The sequence below is a fragment of the Branchiostoma belcheri genome, unplaced genomic scaffold, assembly GCF_001625305.1.
Source record: "Branchiostoma belcheri isolate BF01 breed outbred unplaced genomic scaffold, Haploidv18h27 scaffold50, whole genome shotgun sequence".
NCBI classification, from domain to species: Eukaryota; Metazoa; Chordata; class Leptocardii; order Amphioxiformes; family Branchiostomatidae; genus Branchiostoma; species Branchiostoma belcheri.
Window position 1 is genome coordinate 2,230,772 of NW_017804132.1, and position 20,793 is coordinate 2,251,564.

General features: G+C 40.7%; 2 protein-coding genes across 2 annotated transcripts in view; both read right to left on the minus strand.

Moving 5' to 3' along the window:
• Positions 1-3: 3 nt before the first annotated feature.
• LOC109480258 (receptor-type tyrosine-protein phosphatase eta-like) lies at positions 4-15,692 on the minus strand. The gene is made up of 21 exons (XM_019782408.1): positions 15,386-15,692; positions 13,223-13,522; positions 12,534-12,818; positions 10,622-10,918; positions 9,503-9,793; positions 8,627-8,896; positions 7,850-8,110; positions 7,030-7,209; positions 6,449-6,680; positions 5,927-6,030; positions 5,343-5,448; positions 4,791-4,895; positions 4,439-4,520; positions 4,051-4,141; positions 3,702-3,778; positions 3,099-3,233; positions 2,323-2,445; positions 1,633-1,784; positions 1,038-1,176; positions 512-647; positions 4-44 (listed from the first exon to the last, which is right to left on the minus strand). Exons 2-21 carry the CDS (start codon positions 13,368-13,370, stop codon positions 4-6), a joined length of 3,255 nt encoding a protein of 1,084 aa, XP_019637967.1. The 5' UTR covers positions 13,371-13,522; positions 15,386-15,692.
• A 1,476-nt stretch (positions 15,693-17,168) lies between these two features.
• Positions 17,169-20,793, minus strand: part of LOC109480259 (tenascin-like) — a 3,901-nt gene continuing 276 nt past the window's right edge. The window contains exons 3-7 of the mRNA XM_019782409.1: positions 19,367-19,639; positions 18,807-19,073; positions 18,143-18,412; positions 17,464-17,750; positions 17,169-17,198 (exon numbers count right to left, since the gene is read on the minus strand). Of these exons, the coding sequence (XP_019637968.1) occupies positions 17,169-17,198; positions 17,464-17,750; positions 18,143-18,412; positions 18,807-19,073; positions 19,367-19,639 (1,127 nt within the window). The remainder of the gene's footprint in view (positions 17,199-17,463; positions 17,751-18,142; positions 18,413-18,806; positions 19,074-19,366; positions 19,640-20,793) is intronic.

Consider the following 20,793-nt stretch of genomic DNA (forward strand, 5'->3'; position numbering starts at 1 on the left):
TACTCAGATTGTACTGGTGCCTTGTTGGTTGAGCACATATATGGCTGCATGAAAAATTCAGGGAAAACTAGTTCTTTACACTTGATCTGGACATTCAAATCTCCTAGTACATGCATTTTCCCTACATGTATGGTAAAGATCAACCATTCTTGGAATCCAAATATGTCCGAAGAGGTCAGTTAGTCAAGAAGGAGTCTTACTGTCAGCAAATTACAATGTATACCCCAATACCGCCAATTGTGAAATATGATTGTATTAGAAGACTCAAATAAAGACCAGCGCTGTTAACTTTACAAACAGAAATTTTGAATGATACACTGAACAGAAACTTAGCTACTCTGGGAAGCTTTCAAGATGCAGTCTGTCTCTTCTTCAACCCGATAAACTAAGATTTTGTCTTGGAGTTCTCTTGTCACGTAACTTGATGTTGATTATCACATGACAAGAGACAGAGGCAGAAGTTGCATTCAAAATTGACAGGAAACGTTTTGGAAACTGCCGAGCCACTGACCTTCGTTCTCAGGCGGCTGTCTGCCCATGTTGACGTTTTCGTACAGTGGCTCGTCCATTGCAGCAGCGCCCTCCGGCTCCTTGTCCTTGCCTTGCAGGACGTCAGAAACAGCCTGGTGGATGAAAATGTACTGTGCCTGCACGGGACACAATTACAAACACTGTTAGCTTAGCTACTCAGCCATTCAATGCCATATTTTGTAAATTTCAATTAGAGGTAACATTTGCAACATGTACAATGTTTACCTTCACATGGTCTAGCCTATACTCAAACACACTGCATATATATGGTGAATAGCCCCTACAACTCTGTACTGCAACTTGCCACATAATGTAACAGGGTGTCTACTACAACACCAGAGTTACCATGGTGACAGCCGTCTGGTCCAGCTCATGAGTTTATGAGTTTCGAGAGGATGAAGAAGAAACTGAGTAAAATCAGTAATATGTTTTCCTTTCAGCAAACTTCAAGGTAAACATAATAGTATTACACAAAGTATATAAAATGTACATGTAGCAGTACTGACCTCCGTCTGCACCATGAAGACCCTGTGTTTCCTCATCTCAGACACGATGCCGAAAATGTCGACCTTGTCGTGGCCGTCCTCGATGTCCTGCAGCAGCCGGTCCAGCGCGATGAAGGTACCGGTCCTCCCCACACCGGCACTGGGGATTAAAACATCGATGTGAGACAGATTCCAGTAACTCAGACTTATAAAGCTGCATTATGATATTACATCATGTCACCAGCACTGCAGTCAAACATTGGTTTGAGATCAATTTTATACATGTACCTAAATATGATGACAGATGCTATCATTTGCACATAAAATGCAAGTTCTTTCACAGTACCCTTATAGATTCCTTCCAGCCTGAAGGGAGACTTTCATTTCTTGTCAGTCTGCAGTTACACCATTTTCCCATTCAATCCCTGCCAATCTACTGCATTTAAATAACTATGGAGGAACAAACACACCATAACTACTGTTGTGCATAAGTGTTGGGAGACTATTCGACCTCAGTTTCAACCCTAACTTACTGCCACTCTACTGTACTGAAATAGCTATCATAATGGAAACACAAGTAAACAGATATTCAAGCAGACACCAAGCCTCTGTTTACCTGCAGTGCACGATGACAGGGTTCTTGTTGTCCTGCGGGATCAGTCCCCGAACCGTCCGTACAAACTTCAGCAGGGAGATGGTCGTGTCAGGAACACCGTGGTCAGGCCACACCGTGAAGTTTAGGTGCCGCACGGTCCTGGTCTCATTACCCTGACAAAGAGAAAAATAACACTTGTAAATAATGGTGTAACTAACAGTTAGTTAGATCTTGATCTGAACCTGTATAGCCGGTATAACTGCCCTTCGGCGTAACACACCAGCTTCGCAGGCACGTAGCACGGCGGCAGCTAGCTATATCACACTGAACGACTTGTTACACTCAATACTGTATCTGTAGATGTGTTTTAAGCTTGACTGTATTTGTAGCATGTAGCATGAGACTAAAAACCTATAAACTAATCATTATCAGTTGGGGTCGTGTGGCGCAATGGCAGAGTGCTCGACTCAGAATCAAGAGGTCCCAGGTTCGAGTCTAGACATGCCACCAATCTTGTACCCTTAAGAAAGGCACACGACTTTCCCCACAAAACCCATTGAAAATGAGTACTGTCTGTCCTGTATCTGTTTCTATGTGTGGGACACAACACAAGCAAGTCTCTTAGTGTCACTGACAAAAGGTAGTGGATGCTACCTGAAATGTCTGACCGTTGCTTGAGTAACTGTTTTTTGGCGTATGTTGTACACTCACATGCTGTAGTGTGAAGTCCCTGACGGTCCATTCTGGTAGGACTGACTCATTCACCATGTGGACAATGATGTCACCGTAGTAGACTGGCTCATTGTCATATGGCCAGTAGTGGTCACATTTCACCTGTAATAGTCACAAGTAATAACATTAAAACTAGCAATGTCCTTGGTGCTGAAATTACTGTATAACAGTCCTATAAACCTCAAATGTTTTTGTGGCAAACTGTCCACTGCAAAATCATGACAATGTGAATATCCATCTCCACTGCACTACAGAATTGTTTCAACATCAGGCACACAGAAAATCTTCTTTTCCTTCCTTCCTACAGCATTTACATTACAACAATGTAACTGTTACTGTTGCCCTATCTAAAAACTGTTGCTTTCCTTGGTGCTGAAATCCCATTAAAAGTGAAGAGACTGAGGGGCAGTTTCAATACCCTTCCCTTCTCCACACTTAACACACAGAGAAAACCTCATTTCCCTTCCTACAACAAATATAAGTCCCCACAAACACAATTTCAGTACCTTGTGCCCATGGGAAAGACACTTTACACGACTTTCCTCAGTTAACCCAAGTGAAAATGAGTATTGTCTGTCCTGTATTTGTTTCTATGTGTGGGACACAACACCAGCAACAGCCACCTGTGTCCCACGTGTATTTATTATTACAATAATTTCAATAAATCAAATGAACTGTAACAATCTCTAAAAACTATTGCTGTCCTTGGTGCTAAAATCAAAGTGATAGTGAAATGACTGAAGCAGTTCCCGTACCCGTCCCTTCTCCACACACTGCGTCACCATGACGATGATAGAGGTGTTCTGTTCCCACACCATCCGCCAGAAGTCATCCTTCGTCCCCGGCAGCGGACCCTGGGAGGCGATGAACTCACGCTTCGAGCTGTAGCCCTGGGGTGGGGGGGAAAGATGCGGTAAATCTTCAAAAAGACACATTTGCTGATGGACCCAATTTGAACATGTAAACATAATCAAATGCACATTCAATATTGCACACAATACATTTACATGAAGTTTACAAAACTTAGTTACAGTTCTAGTTTAGTTACATTCTATATAATTAAATATAATATACATGTAAATGGCCTGCTTATGTCCATTTTATGCAGTACTATGTTTTGTATTTGTTATCCCAATGTTGTGATTTTGTTTCTTATTTTTTATGAGCAAAGGATCCTTATACGCACATTATGTGCTTTCTGTCCAATGCTTTCAAACCTACTGAATAAAATGAGATAAAGCTGTGCTTTCCTTCACAAACTTAGTCAGTCATTCTGTCATTTATAGGAACTGACCAGGAATTATACACCTCAGAACAGGTCATTAACACTTAATTAATGTCAACGTGTCATGACTTACAGGCATATAACAGGCATTGATATAGTCTGACCCCTCCACATCATCAATGGCTGCAAGTTTGGTCCTGGTGTTGTCATCTGTAAAAATTGACAAAGATCACCATAATATATTCTGTCAAATTAAGTACTGGTAAACACCAATTAGTACATACAATTGATCGATAAATGTTTAAGCTGCAAGCTAAGTACTATGACTCTATTATAATGATTGCTTAAATTTACTGACTGTTAACATTAAACTACAATGAGTCATCGAGCCCTCTTTACATTAAAAAAAAATTTGATTCCCTTACATTTATGATTTGAAATAAGCCCCTGGGCCATGAAGTAACGATAAACACAACACTTACAAGGCAGGATGTTGGTGTACCGGTTCTTGCCCACATTCTCCGGCAGTGAGGCTGCATTACGAGACTGCTCTGTGCCAACGTGCTTCAGTTTCTGTGAGATATAAAAAACATAGCAATGAACATCAAACTTCAAACATCAGAGCACACAATCATCACTCAACATGTAGGCGTTCAGTAGTTTGGCAGCCACAGACATTTTGCATTAATTTTCTTGCGCCAGAAACTACCTTATTGTGTAAATTACTACTAAGTATTTTGTTTACACAACATGTAAAAATTATGGACTTCTTAGACATACAATGTACATGTGTAGTAATACTATCAAATAAGGAAAACAGAGGACTTTTTTTAGGGAATATGAAAAAACATTATCATATAAGACATTTACCTCATACTCCTCTGAGTATTGGTACTCTGAGTCCCTGCTCATGTCGGTGTGATATTTCACAAAGTCTGTCAGCTTTATCGGCCTGATGGAAATTCAAACAAAAAACTAAAATCAGTACACAAGTCATCGATTATCGTTAGACATCAAGGTAGAACATTATGTAGTACAAAAAAATGAATTCTCTGAAGAGTCAGACATTTCAGATGGGTTCCTTCCATGTACCAGAGTGGCACATTGAAATGTGGTTCATATGGGGTGACATATGGTACATTTCCATAGGTACAAGCATTAAGCCACCTGCCTAGTAAGAAGGCCACCTGCCTAAAAAGACCACTACTACAAGCCAACTTACTTGTTCAGCACTCTGGGCACCTTGGGCTGATTGTTGCTGTATTCTTCCATCACAAAGGAACGGTTCTCACGACCCACAGGTCCATTACTGGAGTCACGTGATTTCCTGAAAAAGGAGAAATTTATATTTAGTATATGGCATCTGTGTAGTGTAGTGTAGTGGATAGAGCATCCGACTGTCAAGCAAGTAGACCCAGGGTTGGACCCCGACATGTCCAGACATGCACCTAGACGTTGTGCCCTTGGGAAAGGTACTTTACACGTATTTCCCCCTCAGTTAGAGGGTTCCTGGGCCCTACTAGGGTTTGGGTTGGCGTTAGGAAGGGCATCTAGCCATACAAACCTTGCTTCAAAAAAAGACTTGCACATAGTGCAAGCACATTCAACCCCCATTTCTGGGCAAAATGATGTTAAAATTGATCTAACTGCAAGACTCTGTGTTGCTACATGTATCTAGTGAGGATGCCCCTACCGTACTTTGTGGCAGTGACTTCCACTCTTACTACAAAAGTTCTTGGAAAAAACAAATTGATATGTTCAGTACGAGACTTACTTGTTTTTCCTTCTGTACCAAAAGATTCCACCTGCGATTAAGGCAATTGCGGCCAATACTCCAACAACCACACCTATGATTAGTCCTATTGGGCTTGGTTCTTCGGCTGTATATCATTGGACAAAAAGAAAGAAGTCTTTAGGGTACAATACCTACAATGTACAATACAATGTACAATGTAGCTTTGTTCAACTTACAGAGTATGAATTGAAAACATTGACTATCTACCACTTTAATTCATTTCATTCACTTGTTCATTTTTAGTTGACAGTGTTCAGCACACACACATTCAGCCAGGGCTGCCCAAACAGCCTGAAGTTATTGCAAGGGGCTTGCCCTGGTAAAAAGGGGAAAAATTACAATGGAATTGGACATACATTAGACAGTTTTATTTCATTTACTAGATTATTGAATTTTGAAACAGTTGGGTAGCCCATTAAATTCTATTCAATTGTTTTTCAAGCAGTGTGATTATTTATTATTAATAACTCAATAGACTTTCATTCAACTGAATATATTTATTCAGTATAAATTATCTGTTATTAAATAAGTAAATTTGTGGAAGGGAGTTGCAAATGATTCACCTGTTTTTATGATTTCTGAGGGTTGTGTTTCTCTGCAGTAATACAGGTCATCTGAGTTGCAGGGATTGTTTGCACAGCTTTTGGTGCAGCCTTGAAGCACGTACCTGTTGAAAAGAAGAGTACACATATTTGAATGAAAATACAGTGATGGTAATTGTCTTTATAAAGCTGCACTACTTTCATGCACAAAGTAAAGCGTTTACCAATTAGGAAAAGCTTTCAATCTATACTCTCAATCACAGACAGAAAATGTAGCCAGCTGCCGCCGCGCCGCATGCCTGCGAAGCTGGTGTGTTATGCCAAAAGTCGGTTATACCGGCTATACAGATACAGAAAACAGCAGATGCTGTATCTTAAATGTCTGACTCTTCAGAGAATCTATATGACGAGTTGCTTGATCTATTTTGTATCTACCTGGATCGATGATTCTAGACTAGGATATATGGATATTAGGGTAATTGAATAGGTCTGAGTTTAAGTTTACAAACTGTACATTTATTTAATACTGAATGAAATACCCACTTATATTGGGTATTAGGCTTCAAACGACCATTGCAGTATACATCCGCCTCATTTTCACAGGTTGAATTATCCCCTATGGGGATTTCTTCAATGTTGCGTCGACGGCGGTTGCTCGTGCCTGGAATAAATTCTGCAGCCTTGTAGAACTTGTACCGCGTGTCTCTATCATCAGATTTCCTTACACTGTACCAGCTCAGAAGTTTCCCACCATGTTCAATGACAATGTCATCTCCTGTAATCAAAGTTTCACAAGATTTCACAGTGATTTTCTGGGACTGCAACTGGGAATTAACAAACCGAGTGAAGGTGTCATTAAGTCTCAGGACTACAGATTACCTTCATAATCAAGAAATGAAAACAAGACTCTAAGAAGACAAATCAGCAATTTTTAGTCTGACCATGCAAAAGTTCTTTTGAACATTAAATTTTTAACTTTTTACAATCAACATGATATCAGATAAATTTTCACTTCAAATAAGGGTGAAATGTTTAATACAAGTTACGAGAACAAAATGACATAGAAAATGTAATCTCCAATATTATCAATATTATCATCACCACACAATTAATGGAAAACTTACCTGACTGCATTTGTTGCTGTTCTTTGTTGTACTCTTGGATGAGAACGTTATACACCTGTAGTGGCCCACTGCTGTCATCAAAGAGGCTGGTATCCAGAAGGACCGTGAATGAGGAAGTTCCAAGTGTTCCCTCAAGTGGATCTGGAGGCTTTGCTGATGTGTTTGTTAACCCTGGTAGGCCTAGAACAATAGAACAAGAAATTAAAGATTTTACAGTCACAGGTGTTAGTAACAGTTGTGACAATTTGAGTTCACTTTGGGCACTTTTGACTCTTATGTACCGATTATGACTTTGTATTAAGTTCTTTAATTCTATTTAATGTTTCCAGTCTGACATTTTGATTCAGACTTTGATTTATGTTTCTATGATTTCTGTACCTTTGTTTATGTTCATGTTAATGTTTATAAGCCCATATGGGCTGGGCGACAAAAGTCGCAAGACATGTAAATAAAAATTTATTCATTCATTCAATTCATTGTATTCTTAAATCAACACGTTGCAGTTTTAAAATTGATACACTTGGAAATTCAAATTCTGAAAGTAATGATTGTGTGACTGTGAACGCTTAATGTATCATCATCTTCACATAAAACTGGTACTTCACTCTGACATATTCTCCATCAACAACTTCTGGAAACACTACGTCAACTGGTATTCAAACAGCCCGTCCATTAAACTTCCCTAACATTGTATTTTAATCTTTCTGTTATATACTTGTATCTTTGTGTATCTGTATTTTTTAATTTTATGTTCTGATATGGGCCGTGTTCCTGCAATAAAGAATGTGAATAATATGCTAAAATGCATTGTTGTCTATACCTGTGTCAGTTTTACACCTAGCGGTGACTTCAGCACTGCGTCGATTTCCGCTGACAGTAACCACAGTAAAGGTATACTGTGTGTTGGGATCCAGACCATTAACTTCAGCTGATGTTTCTGCCGTCTCAATATTTCCCTCTCCATTTTGACCTGGTGTTACATCGTAGTTGTTAAGCACTCCAACAGGTCTTGTCCAGATCAGGTCAATTCGATGTTCTCTTTCGACCATAGTACAGTTAAACCCAACAGGGCTCTCTGGTACTGAAACAGAATAGAAATAATTCCTCAATTAAAAAAAAAGGAGTGAATCATGTATCAAATGGGTTGTTATTGCGAGTTGATGCACAATGCACAGATTAAGAGAGAATAATTACAAGGGAATTAAGTTAAATTTTACATTTGTCACCCTTACCAACTAAGATCCTTGCTGAATTCTATAATATACATCGTACATGTATAACCCCCTTAGGAAGGTCTGAAGGAGGCTAGCCCAGGCTAACAGTACATGACTACTAGAGTCATAAAAAAGTTGAACAAGGTGAGTGACTAGCTATAGTCTAAGGTGCCTGCATGCTGATGGCATTTTTTCTGGTAGTACTGTAACAGTGACCTTTTTTGTACACTTTCTGTACACACACTCATAATATTATATAACACTCCATTTTACATGTTGTTCAGTCACTGTGATAACGTACAATCAATATAATACTTGGTATTTGTGTCCATGTATTTGTATATATCTACATGTATCTGCAGCTTTGACATAGATCCACTTACTTGTTCTGACTTGGGTGTAGTCACTTTCACTCTCGACATTTGCACTGTAAGCCAACACCGATATATCATACAGTTCTCCCGGAATCAGATCTGAGAGAGTGGTTACGTTGACATTTTCATCATCAATAGTTATATTTTTCATGTCACTAGGGCTGCTTCCATAGGACACTACATAGCCATCGAACTGTCCTAAATCAGGTTTCGCCCATGTCACATTTATAGCAGTGGTGTTCACAAAACTCTCTCTCAGGTCTGTTGGCTTGTCAGCCTCTGTTAATGAAAAAAAAGGACAACAGTTAAGACACATAACTTCCAAATCATCAACTTGGCAGAAAGTACTGTGATTTATAAGAAGCTGTAAGAAGAATTGTTTGTGAAATTATTCACCAAATATACATATGAAACTGAAATGGTTAACATTTCAAGTTTTAAACTTTGTTAAGAAAAGAAAGAAAAAGATTACTAGTCTTTAAAGTAGTTGCTGGTTCCTGGCCATGGTCACCTTTGCTCCAAGAAAATTGGTAAGTGATTCAGTTAGTGATTGGTCCTGAGGTACATTTCACAGAAAAATAACATATAGTTACTAGACAATTAATGTAGTTGAATTTTTCCATGCTCAGTGGAAAATGATTAGTAAACAGTGCATTTGATGTTCAATAGCAGTGCCAGTCAGATATTAGATTGCACAAAGTCATTTTGAAGTTAATATCTCTCATTCCTTGTTCTTTACAAGACATCATCATGCAACCAAAGGCAGTTGCCAGGTTACAAAATTGATTGACTTGTTGCAGGAGAAAGGATGGTCAGAGTTGTCAATTTCATGCGGTGATTCGATGATTTGGGTTAGATGTCTGGCTGAAGTTCCTTGAAACTCACTTGTCCTGACAGTCAGAGGTCCTCCTTCTGCCTCCTGGCTGACTGTAAGACTGGGTTCAGCACTCACAGACACCAGACTGATGGTGTACTGAACACCTGGGGACAGTCTTGTCAAAGTGGTGCTAGTGGTGCTTTTGTCAACTTCCTCTACGTAACTGTCAGTAGAGTTGGTATATGTGATCCTGTACTTGGCAAATGTAGCATTGTTGTCACTGTCAGGGGCAGCCCAGCTCAGACTGATGGTGGTTTCATCCTTGCTTGTCATGGCAAAAGTCTTTGGTGCATTGGGGTCTGCACGATTTAGAAAAGATGCCGTGGTTGTAAGGTGGAAACACTGACAATACACAAGGTCCTTCTAGTGTTAACCAAAACTAGTATAATAATTATGATAATTAAATTATATATTATTGTGAGGATGAGAAGTTTGAACAATGAAAGGTATATTGTAATTAGTACATATAATGTACTAATCAATTCTTCACCATAGATGTGACATGTTAGTTGGTCAGTCAACAGTGTTGAACATAATCATTGGTGAATAATGTTTACCTACATGTAGCTGAGAAGTTTTTAAAAGACATTCAACATCTGTCACCAGAATTAACCTCTCACCATGAATATATGATGTTAGAGGATCAAGACATTCGTCCAACAAAAGACTCATTATCATGTATGATAAAACATTGCACATGGTGGAATTTGAGTTACTAAGAAGATTAAAATGTTGACAATCAAAAAGTCATCAACATAAATCATACATGTAGAAGATGCAGACAGTGATTTGCCCAACAAAAGAGTTAACCAGATGAGTAGTTAGAAGATGCAGACAATGACTTGTCCATCAACAGAGTTAAGCTGATGAGTAGTTTACAGACTGTCACAATAATTTTTCATCAAAAGAGTTAAACAGATGAGTATAGTTAGAAGATGCAGACAATGATTCATCCATCAACAGAGTTAACCAGATGCTCCTTCTCATACATGGTAGACGTTAGGTGATTTCAGTCACCAGAATTAACCAAAGAAGCCTTTGCCATGATTGACACATGTTACATGTATGTGATCTGAGAAGATTGTGACATAGGACATACAACTGTTTGGTTGTAGGGAACAACTCACTTGTCCTGACAGTCAGAGGTCCTCCTTCTGCCTCCTGGCTGACTGTAAGATTGGGTTCAGCACTGACGGCCACAAGGCTGATGGTGTACTGAACACCTGGGAAGAGCTCCTCTAAGTTGGCACTGGTGGCAGCAGGGTCAGTGACCTCTTTAGTCTGCTCAGTACCCCCAGATGGGGTGTATGTGATCCTGTACTTGTCAAATGTTGCATTGTTGGCACTGTCAGGTACAGCCCAGGTCAGGCGAATGGTTGTTGTGTTAACAGTGACTCCAGTGAAGCTCTTAGGAGGATTTGGCACTGTACATATGGAGAAGATGTCAAACAGTTTTAGTTTTTTGGTGATTATTTGATCTAGAACGTAGGACCACAAAACTTAGATCTAAAACTTTTGTTGGAACACTGTGAACATAAGGTGAAAAAATGGAAGAAAAAAACGTCAGTAAGTTTGTAAGTTACTAGATATGTCTATCATTCTGGAGAGATAGCTGAAAGAAAAATAACATGATCACTGTCATACAAGTCATGACTCTTATCTCAACTGGTAGAATATAATGATACAATGTAATGTAGTGGATAATACAAGTATACAGTCATTGTGGTACGTACATTGTACATGTTGCAAAAAAAATAAGAAAAGGATGAATTTCAATCTATGAAAAACAGCATTTGCTGTTAGTCAACCTAACAATGAGAAGATTGCAACCGCTGGATTTCATCATCATAAATGAAAGACGGTATGCTTACTTTGTATCCAGAAACCCTTCACCATGAGGTGCAAAGACAATTATATTCGATGATCATCAGATAGACCATCTTGCACATGAAAGATGGTTAACATGCTGGTCAAGAAAGTGGAATGGCCAAAGATGTCATTTAAGGAAACCAAGACAATGAAAGACCTTTCACCATGAATGTGAGATGGATGTTAGTCAAGATGAATATGACATTGGTCAAAGGAGAAAGTTGTGACCACAAAGAAGCCTTTACTATTGAAGAGAAAAGTACAATCTGGTATAACTTGACAAGGTCTTCTAACTGATTCTGGTCATGGTCTGCTGCTACATTTCAAGGTAGAAATGAAAGTGGAATACTTGAAGGAAACAAGAGGGTGCAGGATATGGAGACAGCTGCCTACGGGTTAGCCTGAGGTTGATCTGCTGTAAAACACAGCCTGAACAACTCACTTGTCCTGACAGTGATGGCAGAGCCTCCTGCTCTCTCACTGACTGTAACATTGGGTTCCTGACTCACAGCAAACAGACTGATGTTGTACAGAACACCTGGCGACAGTCCTACTAAAGTGAGGTTGGTGAAGGTGGTCTCTTCTTCTGGTATCACTGTTAGATTGTTGTCTGCCCTGGAGTAGACGACTCTGTACTTGGCAAATGCTGCATTGCTGCTACTGTCAGGCTCAGTCCAGTTCAGGCCAATGGTTGTCGTGGTAAAAGTTGTAACAGCAAAGTCTTCTGGAGCATTTGGGTCTAAATGTGCACATTAATTTTCATTCAGTAACATTGGATGTGCATACATGTACACATTGACTTGCTTTAGACTGTTAAAATGATTCTGTACTGCATGAAGTATTGCATCAAACAATTCTTACAAACTGGAACATACTGAGTAGACCTGTTAGAACTACACAGAGACAAGTGAAGAAAAAGCTAAATTGCACATGGCCCAATAAAAAGCAAAGGAACTTGCAGATAAAAAGACATCCATCACTTGGATGTAAAAGACCATGATGATAGAAGTTGCAAGAAAGGAACTTCAAGACTCTGTGCATCTCCAGAGATGTAGGTTAGCCCAAGGCTCATCTGCTAAAAAGTTTAGGAGTGTCAGACTTTTGACTGAGAGCTGTCATGCAGGTTAGCCTGAGGTTGATCTGCTGTAGAGCACAGCCTGAACAACTCACTTGTCCTGACAGTCAGAGGTCCTCCTGCTGCCTCTGCACTGACTGTAAGACTGGGATCATGACTTACAGACTTCAAACTGATGTTGTACAGAACACCTGGGGACAGTCCTGTCAAACTGAAGCTGGTAGAGGTGGTGTCCTGTGTTTGGTTGCCATGTTCACTGGAGTAGGTGACTCTGTATTTATCAAATGTGGCACTGCTGCCACTGTCAGGTGCATCCCAGCTGAGTTCAATGGTGGTTGTGGTAAAACTTGTGACTGCAAAGTCTTCTGGAGCATTTGGATCTACATGAGACAGTTTTAGGTGACATTAATGTGCATACACCTTGACTTGCAAAGAAATTAGTTCTCCTTGATGATGAATATTGTTACATTGCATCAGTCACTTATTAGGCACAACAGGAACATAATAGTGGTAACTGAGTAGACCTGTAGATCTACACAAAGACAAGTAAAGAAGAGGCTAAATTGCACATGGTCCAAGCAAAGGAACAGGCAGATGGGAAAAAAAAACATCATTGGGACATGGAAGTCCATAGAAGTTGTGCGAAAGGAATTTCAAGATTTTGTGCATCCAAAGATATTGTACAATAGCCTGGGGCTTGTCTGATGTTAGAATAAAAGATAAAGGCTGCTGTTTGGGTTAGCTTGAGGTTGATCTGCTGTAGAGCACAGCCTGAAGAACTCACTTGTCCTGACAGTCAGAGTTCCTCCTGCTGCCTCTGCACTTTCAGTAGGGTTGGGTTCAGCACTCACAGCAACAAGACTGATGCTGTACAGAACACCTGGGGACAGTTCTGCCAGAGTGAAGCTGGTGGTGCTTGGATTATCTATCATAACTTGGGTCTGACCATTACTCCCAGGTGGGGTGTATGTGATCCTGTACTTGGAAAATGTTGCACTGTGGGCACTGTCAGGTACATCCCAGCTCAGCCCAATAGTTGTTGTACCTTGAGTTTCACCAGCGAATCTCTGTGGAGCATTGGGCTCTATGGAAACATTGTGAATAATTGTAGCTCAACTTATGTTACAGAAGTAAAAAAAACACAGGTGAATAACACTTGACATTGATACGATGTAGTTAAAGCAATTTGGCAAGGGTGGGGAATGAATAAAGAACTACAGTCTTAATGTAGAACAGATAAGTGTCATTATGGGATGAAGGGTTTTATTTATCAACAGAGAAATATACGTTAGACAAAACAGCATTTGACAGAAAAAGATCTTGCCATTCTGCAAAGGAATTAAGTTTTGACTGCTTTTTATTCTGCAGCACAAGCTGCATATGATCTAGACACTGATGGAAACAAAAACATCAGTGCAGAGAAGTAGAGAAGAGGATGCAGGACTTTGGACTGAGAGCTGCCATACAGGTTAGCCTGAGGTTGATCTGATCTGCTGAAGAACTCACTTGTCCTGCCAGTGATGGCAGAGCCTCCTGCTCTCTCACTGACTGTAACATTGGGCTCCTGACTCACAGCAAACAGACTGATGCTGTACAGAACTCCTGGGGACAGTTCTGTCAGGCTGGTGCTGGTGGTGCTTGGATTATCTATCATAACTTGGGTCTGACCGTTACTCCCAGGTGGGGTGTATGTGATCCTGTACTTGGCAAAGGTTGCACTGTTGCCACTGTCAGGTGCATCCCAGCTTAGTTCAACGGTGGTTGTGGTAAAAGTTGTAACAGCAAAGTCTTCTGGAGCATTTGGATCTACATGAGACAGTTTTAGGTGACATTAATGTGCATACACCTTGACTTGCAAAGAAATTAGTTCTCCTTGATGATAAATATTGTTACATTGCATCAGTCACTTATTAGGCACAACAGGAACATAATAGTGGTAACTGAGTAGACCTGTTAGATCTACACAAAGACCAGTGAAGAAGAGGCTAAATTGCACATGGTCCAAGCAAAAAAACAGGCAGATGGAAAAAAACATCATTGGGACATGGAAGTCCATAGAAGTTGTGAGAAAGGAATTTCAAGATTTTGTGCATCAGACTAAAGATATTGTAGGATAGCCTGGGGCTTGTCTGATGTTAGAATAAAAGATAAAGGCTGCTGTTTGGGTTAGCCTGAGGTTGATCTGCTGTAGAGCACAGCCTGAAGAACTCACTTGTCCTGACAGTCAGAGGTCCTCCTGCTGCCTCTGCACTGACTGTAAGATTGGGCTCCTGACTCACAGCAAACAGACTGATGCTGTACAGAACTCCTGGGGACAGTTCTGTCAGGCTGGTGCTGGTGGTGCTTGGATTATCTATCATAACTTGGGTCTGACCATTACTCCCAGGTGGGGTGTATGTTATCCTGTACTTGGCAAAGGTTGCACCATTGGTATCAATTGGTGCAGTCCAGCTGAGGTCAATGGTTGTTGTGGCAAAAGTTGCAACAGCAAAGTCTTCTGGAGCATTTGGATCTAATAGATGGGAACCAAATTCAGTTACAGGAAGAAAATCACTGGTGATTGAAACTTGGCATTGATGTTTAAAGCAAACATTTGGCAACTGTGGAGTAAGAAAAATAGACTGGGGTACTTAACACTTGGCTTCATAGATGAGTGTCATTAAGGAATTGAGAGCCCAGGGTTTTATCAAATAACAGGGCATGATAAAGAAAACAGAGCTCAACAGAAAAAGAGTTGCCGATTCTGCAGTGTTGCCTAGAGCAAGAATCAGAGATGTGAACCTCTTATCCAGTAGCTGCTTTTAGCTTCATGTTGTTCCAGACAATGATGGACACAAAACCATCAGTACTGAGAAGTGAAGAAGAGGATGCAGGACTCTTGAGTGAGAGATGCCATACAGGTTAGCCTGAGGTTGATCTGCTGCAGAGCACAGCCTGAACAACTCACTTGTCCTGACAGTCAGAGGTCCTCCTGCTGCCTCTGCACTGACTATACTGTCATCTGCACTCACAGCCACAAGACTGATGGTGTACAGGACACCTGGGGACAGCCCTTCCAGGTTGGTGGTGATGGTAGTTGTGCCAGGGACCTCTTTAGTCTTATTGGTACCCCCAGATGGGGTGTATGTGATCCTGTACTTGGCAAACGTTGCGTTGTTGGCACTGTCTGGAGGAGCCCAGTTCAGACCAATGGTTGTTGTACCTTGAGTCTCACCAGTGAAGGTCTGAGGAGCATTGGGCTCTATGCAAACATTGTAAATAGATGGAAATCAACTTTAGAATAGAAAATAATTCTGACACTTGATAGTTAAAGCATGCCTCTGGCAACTGATGAGTATGAAGGTTAGATGCACTCTTATAATTGAACAGATGAGTGCCAATATAAGAAGAGGGGACTTACAAAATGTATATACAGGCCTAGGATAGACCTAGTAGCATGACAAAAAAAAGATTTTGCCATTCTTCAGAGAATGAGAGAATTTGACAGTTTCTTGGCCAGTAGCATAAGCTGCATGTACATGTAGTTCCAGACATGAGTACAAAACATCAGTGCTGAGAAGAGGAGAGGATGATGTCAGATTCTTGAAGGAGAGTTAGCCTGAGGTTGATCTGCTGAAGAGCACAGCCTGAACAACTCACTTGTCCTGCCAGTGATGGCAGAGCCTCCTGCTCTCTCACTGACTGTAACATTGGGCTCCTGACTCACAGCAAACAAACTGATGCTGAACAGAACTCCTGGGGACAGCCCTGTCAGGGTGAAGCTGGTGGCAGTGGGGTCAGGGATTTCTTCAGTTTTATTGCCATGTTCACTGGAGTAGGTGATCCTGTACTTGGCAAATGTTGCTCCATTGGTATCATTTGGTGCAGTCCAGCTCAGGTCAACGGTTGTTGTGGTAAAACTTGTAACAGCAAAGTCTTCTGGAGCATTTGGATCTAAATGAGCATGTAAAACAGTTCTCACATGTTCAGTCATGTTGAATATGTTAAGTACTACTGAAAGCTCTTGCTTTGGACATCTTTACTTCTCCTTGATAGTTAATGGTGTTAGATTGATTCTGTTACAGTACGTGTATTTAACTAATAATAATATGCATGATAACATCTGGAATGCATAGTACTAGGTAGACCTGTCAGATCAACAATTAATTCTGACAAGGGGAGAAAAGACTTGAATGAGGTGGAAAAGACACTGCAAAGGAAATTATGAATGAAAAAAACTCATTGCAAAATGAAAGTCCACAGACCATGGCAGAATTTTCAAGATTTTTTGCATCCAGAGAGCCTGAGTCTCTTCTGGTGTAAAGTTGAGAAATGTCAACAGTCATACATGTATATCAAAGCTTCCATGCATGCAGGTTAGCCTGGGGCTCGACTGTTGTTAAGTTGAGAAGCATCTGAAGTCTGGCTTCTTGAATGAGAGTTAGACTGAGGTTGATCTGCTGTAGAGCACAACCTGAACAACTCACTTGTCCTGACAGTCAGAGGTCCTCCTGCTGCCTCTGCACTGACTGTAAGACTGGGTTCAGAACTGACAGTCACAAGGCTGATGCTGTACTGAACACCTGGGGACAGTCTTATCAAAGTGAAGCTAGTGGAGGAAGTCTCTTCTTCCACTACTGTTTGACTGTCTTCTGTCTTTGAGTAGGTGATCCTGTACTTGGCAAATGTTGCATTGTTGGCACTGTTGGGCTCTTTCCAGCTCAGATCAATGGTTGTTGTGGTAAAACTTGTTACAGCAAAGTCCTGAGGAGCATTGGGGTCTACACAAGCAAAACATATTACCAGTATGTGTGAAAAAGGAGATACATATACATGTACATGTATACCACAGGTATGCATGGATATTTTCCAAACCATTATGACATATATTGAATAATTCCATATATATATCCAGCTATAGATTCTGCTGTTGCACCTGAAGTTTAGCCATCAACCTAGACTTTGGGGAGAAATGTACATTTACAAGTCAGACAAAAAGAAACTAATTTTCACTGAAGAATTGTAAGCAAACTTACTTGTTCTCACTGTAATGTTTTTTCTGTCGCTTTCCATTCTGTTGTTACCAGTCCCACTCACAGCATAGACTTCGATGAGATACAGCTGACCAGGAGACAGGGCAGAAGGTTCAGAGGCTGTGGTAGTTCCACTGTCCACTTCCACAGTGGTAAGAACTACACCACCTTCTACTAGTGTGAAGATGACTTCATAGCCAGAGAACTCGCCCCCGGGTGAGGGACCCCAGGTTACTGTGATGTTTGTTGTGGTGACCATATCATCTGTTGGCTGGTTGATGTCACCAGGAGGACTAGGCCCTGAAATTTTTAGGAAGCAAACAGGTTCAATAATGGGCATATACATGTGATGGCAAACTGTCCAGACAGTTGTGGTGAATTATTCGGTGTTGGCAACCTGGCCTGGCAGCTAAAAAACCTCCGAATCCCATATAAAGCTGTGCATAGAATGTGTTTACCCATAGTAACATCTTTAAATTTTGTACCAGACATTGTCATGGCAACTGATTTTGGCAGTTACTGATTGACTGGTTCAGTAAACCAAAGCTCGATATATGTCAATCATGTCTAATGCCAGTTTCTGGCAGCAAAACAACTGTTACAATCATCTTATTGATACAAATTCTAAGTTAATGTCAGAGAACAGCATTAACATGGACATAGGTTGAGATTAATGGTTTCTAGAGACTCACTGGTCCTCTGTTGCTTTGTACTATCTGTACTGTCAGTTCCACCACTCTTAGCAATCACACTGATGGTGTACAGGGTTCCTGCTGTCAGACCAGTGAAGGTGTGCTCCAGTGCATTTAAGTTGGTGATGTCTTGACTTGGGTTGGGTACATCAGTTGTGGGGGAGATGCTGACAGTGTAGCGCTGCACATTTCCTGCTGAAGCTACCCAGGCAGCCTTCACGCTGTTCACTGTCACCTCAGTTATGGTGATATCTCCAGGTTGGGCAGCAACTGTATTTTTAGGAAAGAAAGGAGACTCTTGGCATTAGATGGCAAAACAGCTCAATTATGCAGAAAGACTGAGTAAATGGTATACATGTTATTTACATTATGATTACATATCTGATTCAGTAAACGGAATTTAATACATCAAGTCAACTACCATTTATAGAAAGCTTAATCTGTGTACTGCACAACAATGGCCTTTAAAAACACAAGAAACTTGATTGTAAATTAAGGTAGTTGACATTTAATGGATTAAATATCTTTCAAAAGAATTTTTCTCCCCGCCCTTGCCCAAAAAGTGCATTTTCATTAGTTTGTTTAAGTACAATTCCACAGCTTGGTACAAAACATGGCATTGTAAAAAAACTTTACTTTCTGGATACAATTACTAGGTTCTTACTTGTCCACTGGACTTTAGTACTTGGTGCGCTGTCCCCACCACTACTGACAGCTACAACCCTGATGTTGTACTCAGTTCCTGCTGTCAGACCGTTGAAGGTGTGCTCCAGTGTGCTGCTAGAGACACTTGCAGGTGTGTTGCCACCATGCTCAGGTGAGATGCTGACTCGGTAAGTCTCAGTACCACCTGTGGCAGGTGCTGCCCAGGTGATTGGGATACTGCTTACTGTCACTGCACCTATGGTGATCTCACCAGGCTGGGCTGGAGCTGAAGGAATTGGCAGAGGATCAGCTGCATAATTCTAATTTTCTTTTCTACAAAACTTGATATCAGAAGAACTACATGTAGAAAATATCTGGATGCATCACACACACATTTACAAACCAGATCTGTAAAATTTTACATTCAGAAAGATCAGAATTTTACAAGTAAATTAAGTCCAATTTCTGCAAACATAATTGACAAATAGGTAAGCTCACATTACTCATGTGCTATATGGTATATGTAAGGGCCAGCATGCTATCAAACTTTCTGGATACTACAATGTATTAGGTTCTTACTTGTCCACTGGACTTTAGTCCTTTCCACACTGTCCCCACCACTACTGACAGCTACAACCCTGATGTTGTACTCAGTTCCTGCTGTCAGACCGTTGAAGGTGTGCTCCAGTGTGCTGCTAGAGACACTTGCAGGTGTGTTGCCGCCATGCTCAGGTGAGATGCTGACTCGGTAGGTCTCAGTACCACCTGTGGCAGGTGCTGTCCAGGTGATTTTAATGCGGCTAGTTGTCACCTCTGCTGGATCAATGGTGATCTCACCAGGCTGGGCCGGAGCTGGACAAATTGGCCACAGAGGATCAGCATTAGATTGAATGATTGCTATTAATAATGACACAACTTATTATTAGCAGCACATGAACATGCTAAATAATACAATTTGCCATCGTGACAGTGAGTGTATTAGTCCAAACAGATGTGGCTTACAGTAACCATTTTAAACTGATTTTTTTTAATGTAGGGGCCGATGGTTTTTAAATGAGGACGGTACATTGTACACGTACATGTATGTGAATAGCTAAGTTGTATTTCACTGCAAATAAATAACAAAGTGTAGTTGGAGGGACATGTCACATGTACATGTATCTGCAAATTAACCAAGCTATATGAAACCACCTACTCCCAACTATTCACTAACCGCAAGAAATCTTATCTTCATACTTAATCGCTAAGAAAAATCTGATGATCACTATAACTTATCTAGTATATGTCACAACAGTATGTACATTGTATGATATTGTTTGTTTTCCTTTAGTTACTATCAACTTTTTGGGGGGTCAAATAACCTCAAATTTAAGGTGTATATGCACTGCAATTAAGCAAATTCTCAACTCCCCCCCACCACACACACACACATACATACATGTACAATACATTTTTCCTATATCACTAAATTGCAAAGATATTTATTTCAACATAAGCCCTTGGATGGCAAGATCTAGAATAACTCAATGAATAACAATGGCATTGTGCTATCCAAGAACTATTGGACAGATGCCCTATAAATAAGGCTGTTATTTTCTCTCTGGTTTCAGCATACAGAACATTTTACATGTATCTCTCATGTGCTTACCACCATGGACAGAAATAATTCAAAATAAATCCACTCTCATGTCATGAAGTGGGTAGTGACACTGTGAAACATTCTGATAAGTACTACTTACTTGTCCACTGGACTTTAGTACTTGCTGCACTGTCCCCACCACTACTGACAGCTACAACACTGATGGTGTACTCAGTTCCTGCTGTCAGACCGTTGAAGGTGTGTTCCAGAGTGTCGCTAGGAGTAGTTGCAGGTGTGTCGCTGCCATGGGCAGGTGAGATGCTGACAGTGTAGGTGTCTACAGCACCACTTGTAGGTGCTGTCCAGGTGATCTTAATGCTGTTAACTGTCACTTCAGGTGCGTTAACTGTTCCAAGTGCACCAGTAG